Source organism: Corvus moneduloides, chromosome Z (genome assembly GCF_009650955.1).
Source record: "Corvus moneduloides isolate bCorMon1 chromosome Z, bCorMon1.pri, whole genome shotgun sequence".
NCBI lineage: Eukaryota > Metazoa > Chordata > Aves > Passeriformes > Corvidae > Corvus > Corvus moneduloides.
In genome coordinates, this window is record NC_045511.1 from 74,596,009 (window position 1) to 74,614,558 (window position 18,550).

An 18,550-nucleotide genomic window follows, 5' to 3' on the forward strand; every position below is an offset into this window, starting at 1 on the left:
GGAAAAGAGCGTTGAGTCTTTGGCCCCCCTCAGAGTCATAAGTGACGGAAGCGGAAGGGATTTCCCCAGAAAAGAAAGGAGTGTTTTGAGGAGCATGGCAATACCTCTCTGCAGAACTGACCGTTGGCCAAGAGAGGGTCCTGCTGTCCAGTGCCACAGCCCAAGGTGTCCCTGAGGATTTGCCACATGCTCTGTCTTCTCTGGTAGTGCTGCCACAGACCCTGAGCACAGCAGAAGGGATTCCAGGGATTTGTCAGCACGAGGAGGCAGAGCATGGGCTCCTACTGATATTTCCACTCCAGGGGTAGCAATGACAAATTCTGCCACTCTGGCTTCACAGCTGTTGTTGGTAGTGCTGTGAGAGCCTCTCAGCGAATGCAGAGAACACCTTCAAACAGCATCTGGCAGAGTTAATGAAGGAGTGGTAAATTACTTGGAAGGGGACAGATGATAAAAGCCTCTGTGTGTGAAAAGAAGAGACAATAGGAGTGAAGAGGGAAGGGGGAAGGGGAAACAGGAAAGGGGAAAGGAAAAAGGAAAAGAAAGAGGAAAGAGAAAGGGAAGGGAAAGGGAAAGGGAAAGGGAAAGGGAGAGAGGGAGAGAGGGAGAGAGGGAGTGGATAGAGTTCTGAAATTCTGATTTTATCTAAAGGACATTTTCTGACAACAGATATGTTTGCTACAATAAGTAGCCCTTTCCCACATGCTTTTGCTTCCTAGCTCTTGCTATTAACTAAACACTGTGAATTTTAAAAGAGATAGGAAAAAAATTAGTAAAAGTTTTCCTTCAAGACCAAATATCTGCCAAACACTGAGTGCTATGGTTAATGGCTTTTGAACATTCACAGGAGCAATCAGAGCATTAAAGGAATTAAACAGAGCTCTTAGAATCCAGCATAAGTTGCACTGTTAAAGACATTAACTAGAGATTCACATTGTACTGTGTGTTTTTATAGTCTTGAAAACAGAGGCTTCATACCACTATTTCATGCACACGTAAGAAGAGAAAATGACAGCCCATGCCTTTTTGTCCTGATAAGTATTTGCTGCAGCAGCCACCTTTCTTGTCAGTAAAGATGTGTTCAAAGGCCTTTTTCTCCCCTTTTCTGCTGGAAACTGTTTCATATCCAAAAAAGGATTAGTCCCATATGTAGCCTTTTCTTCTTGTCAAGGAATGAGCTCAAATCTCCAGGTAAATATAAAAGGATACAAGCTTTTAAGAAGTCTGTAAGTTACAGTGTTTATGAACCTGACTTGAATTCAGTTTTGATTTCTGAAGAATTTAAAATTTAGCTGAAAATAACACAGCCTCACCTTTCCTTAGTGATATGTGAAAGGCCAGAACAAGAAAAGAGAATCTGACTTACTCTGCTGGTGCTTGATGAAATCAACACGGACTGGGAAATTATTGTTATTAGGGAAAGAACAGTTTAAATGACATGGGGCTCTCTTGCCTTGGTGAACTCTTAGTCCTCTGTGACACACTTCACCTTTAGACTTCAGGCAGTTTGTTGTTTTCTTTTGCTCTGTCCGAAACACAGAGAGACCAATATTCTTGGTAAAAACAGGACTTCTACTTTCAATCCAAGCCAAAGGGAAGCTCTGCAGGGCTTCTTCCTAGATACAGATAAAATACTCTGGTGATCTTATAACACCCTATTCTCAAACTTCTGGCACCAGATTCTACTCAGAAACACCAAGACTTCTTTGTAGTCTGAAAGAGGAAACAAATCAAACCTCAAGAGCTGGTCCTACATTTAAAACCTGTGCTCCTCCCACCAGAAACCTCTTTTCCTGTGATCTGCAATCCTCACTGTTTATTACAAGAAAATACTTCTTTTTGATTAGCTTTACATCAGTTCTATACGCTTTATGAGCTTTTATGCCTTTTTATCGAAATATGTTTAATACCACTGTGTGCTTATGACACCATTCCAGGAATCCCTTTTGACTCTTCTCTCCAGATTCCTGAAGAAGGTCACGTCACTCTGGGTTTTTTAAAAATTTAAAAATCCCAGTTGTTCAGATCCTAGGCATGATGGGCAAGCACAACTTCCCTGCTGACGCAGAGATTGAAGACAAACCCCTCTATTGTCACTGGAAAACAAAAGAAAGGAGAAAGTCTGTACCCATTGGAAATCTCTGTTTACCTGGAAGGACTCTGCCTCTCCCTTTCTCAGCAGCAGCTCGGCGGCCGGAGGCCAAGAAGGACAAGAGAGGGAGGGCTGGCTGATTTGTCTGACAATTTAACACCACTTGTAAACAAGAGCTGAGTCTGCTAATAACATCTCTGCAATGGCAAGTCCGTGCTGAGGATGAAGAGCTGGGCCACTTGGGCTTAGTTTGCATCAAATTAATGGCACGGTGGGTTTTCATCCTGCAGATGTGACCTCTGTGGCAACAGTCTCTTCATCCTTCAGGGAGGTTCATACCCACAGGGACAGTGTTGCTCTTGCCAGCAGACCCCAGGTTGTCCTCATGTCAAAAAATCCAGGCAAAAATTACTTCTTAGATGAACATTTTCCTTTTGCTCTCGAACCAAAGATTTAGATGTAATGGTATGCTGAAAACAAATTTGCGTCCCTGTTGTCTGTCAGGACAGGTGTAAAATCCTACCACATCCAGAGAGCGAGGCACTGATTCCACTTCCACTGTGGCGATGACTTGCAGGAGCAAGTAAAGGAAAGGAAATTCCGTGCTGGAAGAGTGAAGTTCTGTCACTCTAAATCAGTGTGATGCCTGGAGGGTTTTATACCAGGTTTGCACCTAAGCTGATGCTAAAGAAGTACATAAGGCCCAACACAAACCTAAGGTTTGCACAGCCGAGTTTAGGCTGACAGCTAAGGGAGCATAAATTAAATGGTCTTTCCAAGCCAAAAGGCTAATGAGAAATGTTGGTATTTCCGCTCTCCTTCATTGTTTACAGTATAGAAACATATTTTCTGAGATTTTGGAATTGCAGCTAAAAATCATGGCCAGGTTAAGTTATGTAAGCGGTTGTTGTGCGTTTATAATTGTGCAGGTCAATATCAGTGTAGCTGCTTCTGGTAATACAAAAAGCTCTTTCGAGATACGTCTTAAGAAAGAGAAACGGGTTTTTCCTTTTCATTCTTAACTGCAAAGCCTTCTCCAGGACGTACAGCAAACAGGTTATCTAGATTGTCTTTTCACAGCAACAGAACACTCCCCCTTTAATCTGCCTGGATTGCACAATTCTCGTCTGTATTAAGGAATTGCATTTAGTCTCTGCTGTAAGTACGTGATTTCTGTGCAAGAGGGTTGATAAAGGATAAACCCAAATTAACAAGAGTGGTATTTCTTAGGGCTACCATTACTCGTCACACACTTTGAACAAGCCATACCATCAAGCCCAAAGCTAATATGGCTCCTTGTTAAATATTTCTGATGGATTGCACGTCCTTGTGTGAAGAGGGAATTTGGACTTAAAGCCAGTACTTATGCATACATAAGCATTGTGCATGAACATTGCACGTTCAGAACGAAAACCAAGTATCACCTGTCCAGGGTAAACGCTGCAATAACACCAACACACTTCTGCCATCAGGTTCACAGGCAGCTTAACCAATTCTGTGCTTGCAAATAGCCTGTTCTGGCATCTGTTGTCGCTCGGAACCGGGGAAAGTCACACCTAGATACTGCAGGACCATGAAAATCTCTCCAAATACAAAGCAGTCTCCAGGTGACACAAGTGACTACAGCAAGCTCCAATAACGTAGCAGAGAACGCAGATTTGTTGTGTTCTCTTTGTCATGATGGGTTTATAATTCACAGACTCAGAGAAGGGCTTCAGTTGGAAGGGACCTTTAAAGACAATCTAGATCCAGCCCCTCTGCCATGGGCAGGGACACATTCCACTAGCCCAGGTGGCTCAGACCACATCCAAGCTTGGGCAAATACCCAAGGACACCTTTTCTGTTTTACAAGGTCAGATTTCCATGCTCCTATTCACAGATGGCTGCAGTCGCATGCAGAGGATTGCCGGCTTGGTCGCTCTCATCTCCACAACCCAGCAATGGTCCTAGTTTGGATGGCTCTCACTGCTCCCAAGACCCCAGGGAGCAGCTACTGCCTTTGCTCCTTCCGCTTTCCTTTCCAGGATCAGTGATTTACCGCTGCTTCCTCCACGTCTGAGACAACTGGAAGAGATAAGGGACTGCGGATGCAGCTTCTGACAGAGAGCTGATAACACTCCGCTGCGTATTTTCTTCCCCTGCCACTACGCTGTCAGGCTGCCTACACAAAGTTGCTCCTGCTTGGAAAGGGGCTGGTGTGAGCAGCAGGACTTGATGCTGGCTGGAACATTTCCAAGACCTGGACAAAAGCAGCGTTCTGTGGAAGGCCACCAGCTGCCCTTTGCCAGCAGCACAAGGTGTGAAGGCCCCTTTGAAGGCCATCCCTGCACAAGGACAGCCTGGCCTTCCAGCACCTCCGCCAGTCCCCAGAACACCTTTCAGCCTTTGGGGCTGGCCCTGTCCCTCGCTCTGGAGAAGCAGCTTGCTGTTAGAGCTCCCATATCCACAGTTGCTGGCTGGATTACTATGTTTTACCACAGACAGCCCTTCAGACAACAGTACACAGAGGCTCCATCTGCAATAAAAGGGGATTTTTTCCCAACTTTTCCCTTGGACCACCAGTGTGCAGCAAGCACACCTGGGCCTCATTCAAGTCTCTGTGGGGGCCGGTAGTCAGCTTCTGTTGGGAATTCAAAGCTTTTACTCTACTTTCCACAGCAAATCGTGAAGCAAACTCAGCTGCACCAAACCCCCAATTTCACTTTAAAAATTACAATTTTCTTTTTCATCTACTCAAGCCATGAAGAAAACAAACTTTACTTGAGTGAGCTGGAGGCACAGCATCCTCCCAGATCCTTCATGAGCAGAAAAATACTCCAGGGGAAGAAGCCAGAGTTTCCTGATACTTCGGAAGCTTTGCAAAACCTTCCCACCTGTGGTGGTACTGCACCCTCCTGAATTCCTGGAGCTCTCACTCACCTCAGGTAGAGCTTGGACAGGAAGGGGCAGGAGGAGGGAAGACTTTGCAAACACTGTCACGAGGCCAGGGCTGTTTTCATTTATGGTGACACGTTGTAGGACGTAATCTTTTAATTAATGTGAGTGAGGGAGGTGCTGAAGGGCAAAAATTCTCAGTAACGAGGACATCTTCCACTTGCACAGCAAGGTAAATGAAGGGGAAAGTGCAATCCTATCTTTCATGGAAGGAATTTGATACACATTCTTGTTGCTGAATACATGCCTAGACAGCGGTGATTTAGGGCATCTAATCAGGCTCCCACAGTATCATCCCATCTGTTTGGCCACATTTTCTTTCTTGTGCTCATTGTGCACGATTTCTGCTCGCCGGGTGGCTCCTGGCTGCAGTTCTACGCTCAGGGGAGTCCCGTTTTCTCAGCAGGCCTCTGCAGCGAGTCTGTAGCCAACGTGTGGCTCTGCTGCCATGCCAAAGGTGCCGTTCCCTTGCCCAGCCTGGCTGCAGCCGGGGGATCTGCTGGGCACGGCTGGGGATTTTCACGGCCAAAAGCCTCCAGCGTCCTCACGTCGACATCTGCCCATTGCTTTGGAGAGCACAAATGGCAGAACACTCATCTCAGCTGACAAATGTCATTTATTGCAGATTGCTACACCCGCGCTGACAATATAGAACTCTACAGATCTAACTTCAAGTTAAAAAAAGTTCTTTATTAGATTTCTACAACAATGCAAGGTAAAAATATACAAATACCAACTTCTGTCAACAAGAATTAATTTATTGCCAACCTCTACAGCAACTCGCTATACACAAAGATCAATTGAAGGTTAACAACTTAATTTATTGCATACTACTACAAGCATACAGCCCATATATCAGTAGAAAAATATCAATATCCCTCTCTAATTAGCCCTATGCCAATAACTCAATAAACAGCATATTTAATAATTCAATAAGCACATATTTAAATAGAAAATTCAATATTTAATAACTCAATAAACACATATTGAAATAGAAAAAAGACATTTATAACCACCACAATATACAGATAGAAATATAGATTAAATATTAGATATTACATACTATATCTATAAATAGATACATACAACAAACCTATCTATAGGCAACCATACCAATCTACATATCCATACAACTAAATCAATACAAATATATAGCTGCACATCTCAACACATACGTAAATAGTTACACCTAGAAATAGATCAATATACATAGAAAAATATAAAAATAGACATATATACCTAACCAAATACTACTATACCTATTTAAGTAGCCATATACCTATAACTACATCAATAGAATATAGGAATATATATAGGAAACAGAACTTAACACAGATATAACACATATATACTTAGATAGATATATACACATAAATATAATTACAAACATATATGTATATATATACATAGCATACATCCATAAATATAATAACATACATATACAAATATGCCTATACAAATAGCAACCTACATATAAATATCCATGTAATGATCACTATCTTATGAGCAAGTCCATACATCTTTAAACAGAGATACAAGAAGAGGGATTCCAGCCGCCCCATCATCAAAGCCTCTCCCTCGGTCTCTTCCTCCCGTGCAGAGCAGCTCTCCTGGACGGGGACAGCAGATGGGACACCTGGCAAGCAAAGGGAACACCGAGTCAGGATCGGGACGTTTCCCTTGGCAGCACCTGCGCTTCCATCGGGGAAGAGAAAATCTCAGAGCCTCCCCAGGAGGGTTAGAAAGAAAAAGCAGGCCCAGCGGGCCAGGCTGCGGCGAGCGCAGCCCCGGCCGGACCATCCCGCAGCCTCCAGCAGCGCGGCACAGCCGGCACCGCTGCCGGGCCCTGCCGGCACAGCTGCCTTGCCCAAGGACAGCCCCTGTGCCGCCCGGGGCAGCCGCGCTGAGCGGCCCCAGCACGGGCAGGGCCCGCTCCTGCCCAGCCGGCCAGTGCCCGCGGCCAAAGCCCACGCCACCCTCACGCCCACCCTGCCTCAGCGGCCCTGGGGCCTCACCCAGGGTCTCGGGCGGCAGCAGCAGGTCCCCGTTCGCTGCTCTTGCTGGCGGCCTTCCGCTTCTCCCTGCTGGTTCTCTCCGGCTCTTCTGAAGGTCTTCAGGGCAGCTGTGGCAAAAGTGGAGGCTCTGGAATTGGTTCCAAGGGCTGGCAGAGCCGCAGTCCAGGACCCCTCTGTGCTCCCTGCTGGCCCCCTCCATCCCCTCAGCCCTGCCATCCCCTCAGCAAACCCCCGTCCTGCCAGTTCCTGCAGACCCTCAAATTTTTCTCACCCCCCTCACTCCCTTCACACCCATTGAGTCCCCTTAGACCTGCCACCCCCCTCAGCCTGTGCCACTTCCCTTGTGGAACTTCTACCCCTCAGTCCCACCATTCATTCCCCACTTTTCCCAGTTCCCTCAGCCCCACTGGTCCCCTCAGCTCCCTCTAGAGCCCTCAGCTCCTGCCACTCCGCTCAGTCCTCCCAGTTCCCTCAGTCTTAACACCCCCTTTAGCCTGTGCCACTTCCCTGTCCCCTCAGTCCCCACCATCCCCAGCAGCTCCTCCACACCTCTCTGCTCCACCATTCCCTTCAGCTCTCCCAGTCCCTTCAATCCCCACCATTCCCCTCTGCTCCCCCACCATCGCTTCAGCCCCACCAGCACCTCAACGTCACCGTCCCTTCAGTGTCACCTCTCCCCAGCCCCCTCTGTCTCACCGTCCTCCAGCAGCTCCTCAGGGCACAGGGCCTGCGGCCACCGGCAGCTCCCACCGCTCCAGGGACACCGGGGCTGCAGCTGCTGCTCCGCCCGGCCCGGCCGCCAGCTCGGAGCCAGCACAGGAGGAGGGGACAGAGGGGGCACAGGGGGAAAAACAAGAGGTGAGAGAGGAAGAAGAGCAGGAAAGAGGTTAAAAAGCTGCCTATACCTATACAGATATCAATCTATGTACCTAATGCTCCATACACCTATAACTATATAAATGTATAACTATGCACATATAACTATTTATAAACATAACTGCATATATATAAATGCAACTGTACACATTTAAAAATATAACTACGCAGATCTAGAAATACAACTATGCATACATAAATAAAACAATATACATAAATATATATAAAAATTTACCTCTATACATCTTTAAATTCATCTATCTAGACATATCTATACAACTGTATAAATCTAGAAATATAACTACAGAGATGGATAAATATAACTATACATATCTATCAATATCACTATAGACAGAGGGATTGCACCTGCCAGATCTTCTCGCAGGCTCTCCCTCTGTCTCTTCCTCCCACTCAGGACAGCCCTCCTGGAGAGGTCAATCAGATGGAATCTGGGAAGTAAAGGGAACACTGAGCCAATATTGGCCCTTGTGCACATCTCCCTTGCGCAGCAATGGTCCTTCTTCTGAGGGACTGTTAAAGATGGCCTGAAAGGCAGACTCTCACTTGGGAGTTTGAAGGCTGCTCTTTAGAGAACAGGGAGCATTCCAAGTTTGCAAAACCTCCAAAGGTTTGAAGTATCCCGATAGAGTCTCAGCACCCGCAGTGCAAATGGCACCAACGAGAGCCTGAAGCTCAGACAGTCCCAGCTCCCACACAGAAGCCCAGCCTTGTTCTTCCTCTGTGCTGACAGAGACACCTCAGTCCTCACTGAAACGGCTGAAGCTGAAGGGTGCTGTGAGCTGGGTTATGAACCACATCGGGACAGCCGGGTTGGTGACACAACTCCCACAGGGTCAGGGTTATTCACGGCTCTCTGGCCACAGCACAGCACTCGGTGTCAGTGCCTCTGGAGAAGCGTGGAGGGCAGGGCTCGGGGAGGCTGTGCCAGGGCAGGATTTGAACGAAAGGCACCAGGGAGCACCAACCCTGCAGACAGGAACTCAACTCTTCTCATCTCCCTTCCTGCCAGAGGCAGGCTCAGAGCAGCCGCCTCAGAGCTCTCTAAAGCAGTGTGGGCTCTCTCCTTACCAGGCTCCTCGGGCTCTGGGGAACTGTTCCTGCAGCTCTCGGTGCCAGGTGAAGCTCCCTCTGCTGCAGCCCTGTTCCCGGCCTCCCCTCCCGAAGACTCGGGCACAACATTAGCATTCCCCTTGAAAGAAAACCAGAAAGAAAGAAACCCAAAGATCACCCACTGTTTTCTTGGAATCACACCAGCGATACAACACCTCCTCTTCTCCACTCCCAACAGGAGGGGAATGCTGCCCAAACCGTTCACGTGACAAGTGTTTGAAACTCAGGATTCGTGTGGCCAAGGTGCTACTGAAGCTCTTACAAAATGACCTTGGAGGCAAACCATGAACTCAGAAAACCAGGAGACACCAATGGAGAGGACGTGCCCTCACACCCTGAGCCTGGCTTCTCCCACCAGCTGTAAGAAATCAGCCAGCAGGAAGCCAGGGGCCCTCCTGCTTCCCAACACGGCCATCGGCAGGGGCAGAGCTCGCTGCCAGCACTGCCCAGGGCTGGGTGCTGCAAACCCGCACGCAAAGCACATGTTTCTGCCTGGCTCTCTCACCACCCCCACCCAGCCACTCAGACCATCAACAACAAAGCGGTGCTTTCTGGAGCCCTCTGCTGCTGCCCCATATGGATGATCCAGGCAAACATTTATGGACCTAGGGTGTTTCCAGGATCCAGTGGCAAAAATCTTTCAAGCTGGAGGGTAGAAAAAAACACCAACCCAAAAGACAAGAAAAGCCAGACCAGCAAGTTGTGTTCCTAATTCCACTGAGGAAGCAAATGCCCAAGATTAAGCACCTGCAAGTTTCCTTTAGACAGAAAGATATTCTCACTATGACCACTTCCAGAATATTCATCTCCTCTGCAACAGCCTGTCCATCAGAATCCTAAAGATTCTAAAGATGGTTCAGAGCCTGCAATGTTTCCTTTCATCAAGGAATAAAATGCTTTTGAGAACTGCTAAGTTTGAGTTTACAGAAGAAGACATCACACTTGAGAAGAAGATACTGGTAAATCCAAAAAGCCCCACTCCCCACCTTGAGTCTGCCCTTCCTCAACCAGAAATCTACTGTAGGCAATGGGGCTGCACATGAATAGAAAGACATTCTCTGGCCAACACGTAGAACAACCTGCAAAAAGGCCTGTGCCCACACAGACACTCCAGGCAAGCCTGGGAAGAGGCAAGAGTTAAGAGAAACGGGATTCCTAATCTCAAGACTGCATCTGTCAAACAAAAGGAGCAGAAAGCTGCAGCTCCAGCCCATCCCCAAGCACGGCTCCGGCAGCGCCTGCACGCTCGGCTCGGCACAGCTCACACAGCAGCAGCAGCAGCTGCAGCCCAGCCCTTGCTTTGCCTTGGCCTTCCCACCCAAAACAGGCAGAGCCCACGTCTGCTGCTCTAACAGAGACACCTCTCGCATGCCCCTCCCTGCAGGGGACACTTTGCCTTCAGTGGCAATTCTCCCCACACTCTTCTCTTCTTTCCCATCACACAGAGCCTCTTAGAACCTACAGAGCATCACCACAAAGGCCCCTGCACCAGGGATTCTTCCCAGCAAAAGGAGCACCCAAACCTGGCCACCACAGGCTAACGCCTCTCATCCTCACTAAGGGGGGAAACTTTCTCATTCCTCTTCTTTTAGAAGTCTTGCTTGAACAACAAGAATTCCATCACTAAATAATCATGCAATCAATTCAACTAAAGAAACCTTTGCAGCAACGTTCAAAAGCTCTCCGCCCAGCCCCTTCATACCCACCCAATGGAGTTACCTGAGCAAAGGGAGACCTTTCAGCCATGGATCTCCTGATCTCCCGAATCATTTGCTCGACCTGAAGGCCCAGATCCACTGAAGGCAATTCCTCTTGCCCAGGTGCATTTTGTGACCCGCTGGAGGCCGTCGATGCTGCACAAGCAGCGCTGCCAGGTGGAGCACTGGAGGCTGAACTGCCCGGTGTGCCTGCAGGAATCCAAACACATTGGTCAGGCTCCAGAATGTGGCTTTGGGACACAGAGCTCGATTGCTGCCTTGCAGCAAACATCACAGGAAGCACACAGGAAAACCAGACAGAGACTCTTTTGGTTTTCCAGGTCCCCCTCCCTTGTAGGTTTGACAATTTCTATCTGAGAATGACAGAGCGTTGTGGGGAAATACTTCAAACGCTCACTTTTCATGACCTTTGGGCAAAGCAAGGGCAGTAGAACACTTTTCCTACCTGATGGCTTGCGGGCTGGGGACTGCTGCTCCGTTTGGAGCTGCTGGAAGCTGCACGGCGGGATCCTGAGCAGCTCCCGCCCGGCCGGAGGCGGCCGCTCCGTGTGGCGCTGCTGGAAAGCCCAGGGCGGGAGCCCGGCCGGCGGCGGCTGCAGCCCGTACAGCTCCTGGAGGCGGCTCAGCCCCTCCCGCCTGACCGGCAGCAGCGGCTCCCCGTAGAGCCCGAGGAGCTCGCAGGGCGGGATCCTGGGCACCTCCCGCTCGGCAGGCAGCGGCCGCTCCCCGTACAGCTCCTGGAAGCGGCTGGGCCCGTCCCGCCGGGCCGGCTGCGGCCGGTCCCTGTGGAGGAGGTGGAAGCCACAGGGCGGGCGCCGGGCCAGGAGCGGCCGCTCTCTGGGGGGCTGCTGGAAGCGGCTGGGCCGCCGGCTGCGCAGCTCCCGCCCGTCCGGCAGCGTCCGCTCCCTGTGCAGGAGCAAGAAGCCGCTGGGCGGCCGCCCTGCCGGCAGCGGCGGCCGCTCCCGAGGCAGCGGCTGGAACCGCCCGCGCCCCTCCGGCCCCGCCGGCCGCGGCCGCTGCCGGGGGCGCTGCTGGGAGCCGCAGGGCGAGCGCCTGCGCCGCTCCGGCCCGGGCGCCAGGCGGTGCTTGTTGGCCGTGCTCCGGCGCCTGATGCGCAGCAGGAGGTGGGGGCGGTCGCGGCGAAACCAGGGGTTGCGGTAGTGGAGCCAGGCCCCGGCATCGCCCGGCACAGCCGCGCCAGCCCGGCCCGGCACCTTGTAGAAGCCGTAACGGTTCAGCTGCCGCACGATGCTGCGGAACTGCGAGGCTCTGAAGGTGCGCGGGGCCGGCCCCTGGACGCCGGGCGGGCTGAGCAGCTCCTGCTCAAAAAGGGCGCGGTCGATGAGCAGCCCCCGGCCCTGGGTGTCCCAGCGCACGGAGCGGACGCGGGGGCTGTTCGCCAGGCGCCACAGCTTGGCGGGGAAGGTGCTGGCATCGAGCCCGGCGGGCAGCGGCAGCTCGGCCATCGCGCCTGTCGCCCACTGGCGCCGCAACGGCCGCAGCGCAACGGCCGCAGCTGCAGCGGCGGCGCGCGGCCTGAGGGGGGCGCTGCGCTCGGCCCCGCGCGGGAACGAGCGGCACAAAGCCGGGGCTGCGGGCACAGCGCGGGCGGGGCGGCTCCCGGGGCGCTGCCCGGGCACGGCACGGACCGGCACGGGGCAAACCCTTGCTTTCTCTGCCTGGAATCGGCCTTCTGCCTTTGCTTCGCAGCACGACCCCAAACCACCAAGGCAAGCGCAGCAAATTTCAGAAAGGGTCCGAACTGAGGAATCCCATGGGAAACTGTTCCTATGTGTCAAGTGACAGCCGCATCTCTCTGTGTTCCGCATGGCTGAAGGGAGGGAGGAAAAAGATCTTCGACTGAGTAGCTTCACTCTTTTGCTTGGGGTTGCTAACAGAGTTCCCTACTTCAAAGCAGACTGGTCCAACAAGACCAGGGGAAATGATGAAAAGGAGACACTTGAGGACTTGCTTTTTGCCTCTTTTCCAGCTAACTGGCTGGTTCTGTCTCACTGTCTCTGCCTGTCTTGGGCACATTTGGCCCATTTCTCATTCTCTGGAGTCAGAAGCAGCAACAGGAAGGGGCAGCAATTTTGTCAGCGTTGCCATCAAAGCTTAAGTCCTGCACCGTGGATGGATGTTGCCGTCCCCAAGGGATTAATGACCTAGAGTTGTAGTGAACTCACGCTGGTGTCTCTCCGAGAGATTTTGCCTTTTTCTTTCCTCAGGAATCATTTCTTCTCTTCTTTTTTTTCCCCAGTCTGGGGAGAGTTCCAATGCAAAATCCCTCCTGCAGCCAAGTCTTTTCAATGGAGACTAAGCAAGGTGATCTTCCAATCCTCTGTGCTTAGTGTCACTTGTTATTTTAAATTCTCTCTGGAACTGGAAACATTTTTCTGTTCGTAGCAGGAAAAAATAGACCTAATTCTTCCATCTCTTTAATTCATGCCCTTTTTTTTTTTTTTATGTCTCTACATCATTTTACCCTGCGGGCTCATGTTTGGTGCTGTGGCATAAGCTCATCCCACACACAGAGGGGATGTTCTCCTTACATCCAGCCTGTCTTGAGTTCCAGCTAACACTGCCTTCTCTTGCCCTCCTTCCAGGTCCCTTTGTGAGGAGCCCTGCCCTGTCACTTCAGTCCCTGGCCTATGGGTGACCCAAGGATTGTTGGTCTCACCACATTCTGGAATAGTCTTTTGCACGGAGTGGTTTAGAGATGCCCTGTCATCTCTTCCTCTGTGTGCTGGCTTTCTCAGAAAAATTGAAACCCACTACCTAGAAAATCTCTTCCCAATTCATCTTCAACAGCTTAAAACAGTACCTGAATTACGAATGATCCACCTCGGTGGGATGGGGTTTGTCTTTCTTTAAGCGCAGTGTAACAACTCTTGTAAAACTTATCCCAGCGACCGAATTGCAACACCATTTCTAAGGAATAGGCAAAAAGGAGAAGACAGGAGTTCAGAAAAGAAGGGACATCTTTCCCCATGTTTCATTTGTCTGTGCACTGCTTCATGCAGAAAAGTCTCTTTTTGAAGAGCTCCTCTGTAATCTGAGAAACACACGGACACTGGACCTGTGCCCTACTAGAGATGAGGAAGCAGGTGGCTGAAAAGCGGATTGTGCATTGGAATGTTTAGTCACCCTGTAGTATGGTTACGGTTGCGTTGACTTTTCCACAGTACTCTGTGGCTAAGAATGAGAAGTTACCCTTAGCTGTGTTTTAAGGATACTGAAACTTGAAAAGAAGTGGGCTTATCTTGTGTCTGGCAGCATGACTCATTCCCAGTTTTCTACCCTAATTTAATTTAATGTCAGTTACAAACACCACAAGGCAAATAATGGATATTCTATTTCAGTGTTTGGGCCAAAAATTGGTTTAATAATTAACAACAGAAAAAGTTGTTAATTTTTAGGAAAGAAAAATCCTTAAAACTGTGGTATGTGGTTTTAGATTAAGATTTTTCTCTTAAAATTAATCCTTTCCCCTTTAGAAGTAATTGGTAGAGAACATCACTCAATGTACAGGCCTGATGACTTAAAGTATTATTGCTGTTGCATATCTTTCCTTTTTCCCTACCTGGCACTGTAGCTTTTGAATCACAGTTTTTACCACTTTGAAAATGCAGTTTTAATGTTTTTCCTACTGGTGACTACTTACCAGTTCCAAGTAAAAGAGCAGTCAGTTCTGAAAGCGAAATATGCCTTACGTAAATCTGTTTTTTCACTAGTCTCCTGGTATTACGTGCAACAGGGGCAACGTTCAAACAGTCTAAACTGACTTATTTTTGAGAAGCTGCTAGAAATGATAAATATTTTCAGTATATCTGCAATACATTAGTGTGTGTTTCAGGTGAAACTGTCCTTTGTGCTCTTCTGCTAGCATGTAGGATCTCCTTGCAGCGTAGGAAGACACAATGTTCACTTTCGGATTGGCACACAGCTGTGTCACTGCCTTCACCTTTCCATCTCAGATGCTCAGACAGTTTTTCCTCCAACACCTGCGACAGCAATGTCCCTTAAGGTGATGCAGACATGGTGGGCATGCAGCAGCCAAGCCATTGCTGATCTTCTGGGAACTAACTGCTGGTGCTGAACCCATCCTTTGCTGTTTGCTTCTATACTGTACTTGTGGCAAAGGCTGTTCCTGCCAGTGTTGTAGGTTACTTGGTCTAACCACAGCACCATGAAGAGTAGAAGCTGAAGAAATAAACGTACATTTTTCTGACCAATTTACCTGGAGTCTGTATTTGGACTTACATTGCTGATAAAAGTGAGAACTTCCTGGGAAACAAGTAATAAGTCAGTGAATTTAGCATGTATTTCTTGGGTTCCTTGGCTACAGAATGGGGAAGAGAATCTTCATGCCTTTCTTCCTCCTTACAGATGTGGTTTTAACCTAGTATACGAACGCGTAGACCCCAAGTTTTACATAACTAACAACATTTGCATGGGAGGTAGAATCCCATCAGGCAAAGTGAATCTTACTGCAACAGCAGGTACAGAGCATCCACGCTTTTGAGTCCAGTGAATTCAAAACCCAGGTTTTGAAACCTGCTCACCAACACTGAGGGGGCCACCTTAGTCCCTGGACTTTAGAGGGTAAGAAGAGAGAAGAACATAAAGTCTTTTATACAAAAAACCAGAACCACAAAGCAAGAAGTCATGGTAACTGCCCTGAAACTGCACCTTAGTTTTGGGATGAACTTGGTCTGAAATGGTTCTTTGCTGAACTTCACAAGCAGCTTCTGCCTCTTTGTGTTTGCTCACTTGGGTTTGTTTGTCTGCAAACAGCATCTATCTCCGGTTGTTCTAGTGCTGCTCCCCCCCGACTAAAATCTCTCTGCACATTCTGCAGCCTCCACTGAATATCTGCATGAACTGTTTTGTGTGATGTGTGCACAAGTCTTGTCAAACCTGAAGCTGTGATGGCCTGGTTTGGGTAACCCTGTCTCCTGGACATGCTGCTCAGGTGTGCCAGGATGGTTATCCTCCCTCAAGTGAGCTGAGCTAGTGGAAGCGCTCCGGGGACGTTTAAGAGCGCAGGTACCTCAGGAGGAAGAAATTCTCATCGTCTGTGCCCATTCAGGCTGGCTGTGAGTGTGCCGAGGGGAAATGGCATTTGTTACCTGAGTAGCTCCAGGAGGACTAAAGGTCATGCTGAAATACTCTGGGGAGGACTGTGGCAAAGGAACAAAACTGGGATTAAGGGGAGTTTTCAGTAATAATTGCATCTCGTTCTGGCTGCTGTCACAGGTAGTTGAGTCACTGGCTAAGGTAGCTCAGAAGTGATTTTGGAATACTGCTGTTGGACTTTACATGGTATGGACTCTTCCTCATCCAGATGTGTGGCTGTGAGCCTGTGTGTTTATCGGTGACACACAAGCTGAGAGAGGCAGACAAATTCTGCAGGGCTCTTGGGGTTCAGGTGCCCTCCTGCATCCTTCTGCTTGCTGGAAAAGCTTCTTGCCAAGCAATGGAAGAAATATCTCCCTCTTCTTGTCCAGGAGTATCATCTCAGCGACCTGCATCTTGCAGCTCATGTCAAGGGAAGTACTGGGGACCTGGACATCTCGTGGACTCAAAACTCACCTCATATGTTTGCTGTGTCCTTCAGTAAAGGATGTCTTCTTACCAGAAGAACTTGAAGACATTTGAGACCTAAGCCAAAGTAAAAGAAAAGAAAGAAATTAAAGCATCTGTTGTCAGCATTTAGGATCAAGAAAATGCAAATATTTGCAAAAGGCTCAAGTGAAGAAATGAAGAGACAAAGTAGGGTTTGCTCTATTAAAGCTAGGGATATAAGTCTGCCTGCTTATGCACCCAACTGCTTTCCAGGTATGCACCTGCCAGGGATTTTACCTTTCTGTATGCTGTAGGTCTCAGGCTAAAAGCATCAACAGGCAAACCCAACCAGACCAAAGTAACCAACCAACGAAAAAAACTCCACAAAAATCCCCAACCCAAAGCTAAACTGAACTAAACTAAACTAACAAACCCCCCACCCCCCGCCCCAAACACCAATCCCCCACCAAACCAAATAAAAAGTAGGTGGAGAAACTTGTTCCCATAATGTCACTCCTTTGACACAAGACAGTTTAGACCTACTCTTTTGGAATGTAAAAGAAAACCATACATTCTAGGTAGCAAGATTCAATTTTCACTGGATAAATAAGAAGGACATTTTAGTGTTGGGAGAATTTGACCCTTACTCTTCAGCAAAAAAATGGGTACCTTACTTTCCTGGAAACATCACTTCTGTTTATGGTACTACAGTCACTCCTGACTCGGTCAAATAACAGCTCCTTGTCTGCCGACGAATACAGCCACGATTCTCAGGTATTTCGGTGTGTGGAGATAAGCAGCAGGTGAAAAGGAGCACAAGCCATCTCCTCTGAGCTCCTGCTGTTTATGGGAACAGATACGGGCCTCGGGGATGTTTGCTAAAACACTGCACTCCAGCAATCAAACGCCACACATTCAGAGTGCTGAGTGCTGAGGCACACTCAGCACTCCCTGGCACCAGCTGAGGACTGTGTGCTTCTGTGAAGCCAACACACAGAATTACCCCTGTTAAGGTCAAAGCAATGGCATTGTTTAAGAATTAGACAAATTTATCGCACAACATTATTTTGATGACAGAATGTAAATTTATTTTTTGCAGACAGCACAGCAGATGATGGAAATTGCAATCAAATATGTCTGTAGTAGGCAAACTAGAATGCAAGGCTGATGGTTTCATTCTGAGATTTAGATCTGAACTGTGTTTGTGCTGGACAAACAATAGGATATACTATGACAAGGAGAAAGAGGTGAAAATGCTTTGAGAAAGGAGGAGCATGAGCCATCTTAGCATGAAAAGCAGGGGTCTGTGCTTGCTGGGCTCTCACACAGGCCCAGCTTTCTGCCCCATGGCCAGTCTGATTCTAGTTATGAACCCCGTGGAGAGCAATAACTGTCCTGACTTAAGCAGTGGAAAGGGGAATGTGCTTGCTTGGGTAAATTGATGGTTTTCTAGTAAATCTTTGTCTGACCGTGAAAGAATAAGGGAAGAGACAAAAATTTCATAACACCATTTGAAAGAGCTGGGAAAAAGGAACGGTGGAGTTGTTCTCTTCCTCTGGTCTGAAATCAACAATAGTTTTCAAAGTCTGATGCCCAAAAACTGGGCAAGAAAGCAGTACTCCGTAGTATGAGGCCTATAGAGCAGGTATTTGTTTATTGGACACCGGGAGTGAGGGGAGTAACTCCACCACAAACTCACTGCATTCTTCGCACACTACTAGATTTTATACTTTTTTTCCTTAATATGCACATTATACTTTCCTAACCTTCATATTGCAACATGTTTTCCAATCGCGTGATTATGTCAGCCCTTGCAGCACATGCACAGTCTCTGCACGAGGTGGTGGTCAGCCTCCTGGCGGTCGTTTCTGATGAAGGCGCCTAAGTCTTCCTGAACTTTTCACCCCTGCTTCCTGCATATGCTCTCTAAGATTGCCGGCTCAAATAGCCGGTGGTTAGCTTTTGCAGTTAGCCTGTTCTGCTAAATGTGCTGATTTCTAGAAAGGGCTTCATTCACATAGCCTGTTACAAAGGAACTACTTCTTTCTGCATAGCTACAGCTTTTTGCAGAGCTCAAGCATTATCTTGTTGCCTAGGCACCAGTAGCCTGGCTTTGCTAGTGCTGAGCAACCAATCTGACAGAACTTCTATTGCAGGGACATCTGATTTCATTCTACTCTTTGTTTCCTTCCAAAGCCCAGCCATGGCTGAAGGAG

At 48.5% G+C, this 18,550-nt stretch overlaps 1 protein-coding gene and 1 long non-coding RNA gene across 4 annotated transcripts; both read right to left on the reverse strand.

The window, feature by feature from the left end:
- Positions 1-6,541: 6,541 nt before the first annotated feature.
- LOC116437592 (serine/arginine repetitive matrix protein 1-like) lies at positions 6,542-12,303 on the reverse strand. Of its 3 annotated transcripts, none has more exons than XM_032095442.1 (6): positions 11,212-12,298; positions 10,768-10,955; positions 9,007-9,127; positions 7,738-8,366; positions 7,042-7,148; positions 6,542-6,662 (listed from the first exon to the last, which is right to left on the reverse strand). In XM_032095442.1, exons 1-4 carry the CDS (start codon positions 12,230-12,232, stop codon positions 8,356-8,358), a joined length of 1,341 nt encoding a protein of 446 aa, XP_031951333.1. In that variant the 5' UTR covers positions 12,233-12,298; the 3' UTR covers positions 6,542-6,662; positions 7,042-7,148; positions 7,738-8,355. The 3 variants fall into 3 exon arrangements, with proteins under 3 accessions (XP_031951333.1, XP_031951334.1, XP_031951335.1); XM_032095443.1 differs by having other exon boundaries at positions 6,542-6,716; XM_032095444.1 differs by lacking the exon at positions 9,007-9,127 and having other exon boundaries at positions 11,212-12,303.
- Positions 12,304-14,224: 1,921 nt separating this feature from the next.
- LOC116437596 lies at positions 14,225-18,225 on the reverse strand. Its single transcript, XR_004237374.1, has 2 exons — positions 17,004-18,225; positions 14,225-16,430 (listed from the first exon to the last, which is right to left on the reverse strand). It is a non-coding gene; the product is annotated as an uncharacterized LOC116437596 (long non-coding RNA).
- Between the last annotated feature and the right edge of the window lie 325 nt (positions 18,226-18,550).

What these genes read in the sequence shown, in the direction of transcription:
- LOC116437592 (XM_032095442.1), bottom strand. Translation starts at nt 12,232, where the DNA reads ATGGCCGAGCTGCCGCTGCCCGCCGGGCTCGATGCCAGCACCTTCCCC. An exon ending in CCCAGCCCGCAAGCCATCAG is followed by an intron (nt 10,956 to 11,211) that starts GTAGGAAAAGTG and finishes GGATTCCTGCAG; the next exon opens with GCACACCGGGCAGTTCAGCC. An exon ending in AAAGGTCTCCCTTTGCTCAG is followed by an intron (nt 9,128 to 10,767) that starts GTAACTCCATTG and finishes TTTTCTTTCAAG; the next exon opens with GGGAATGCTAATGTTGTGCC.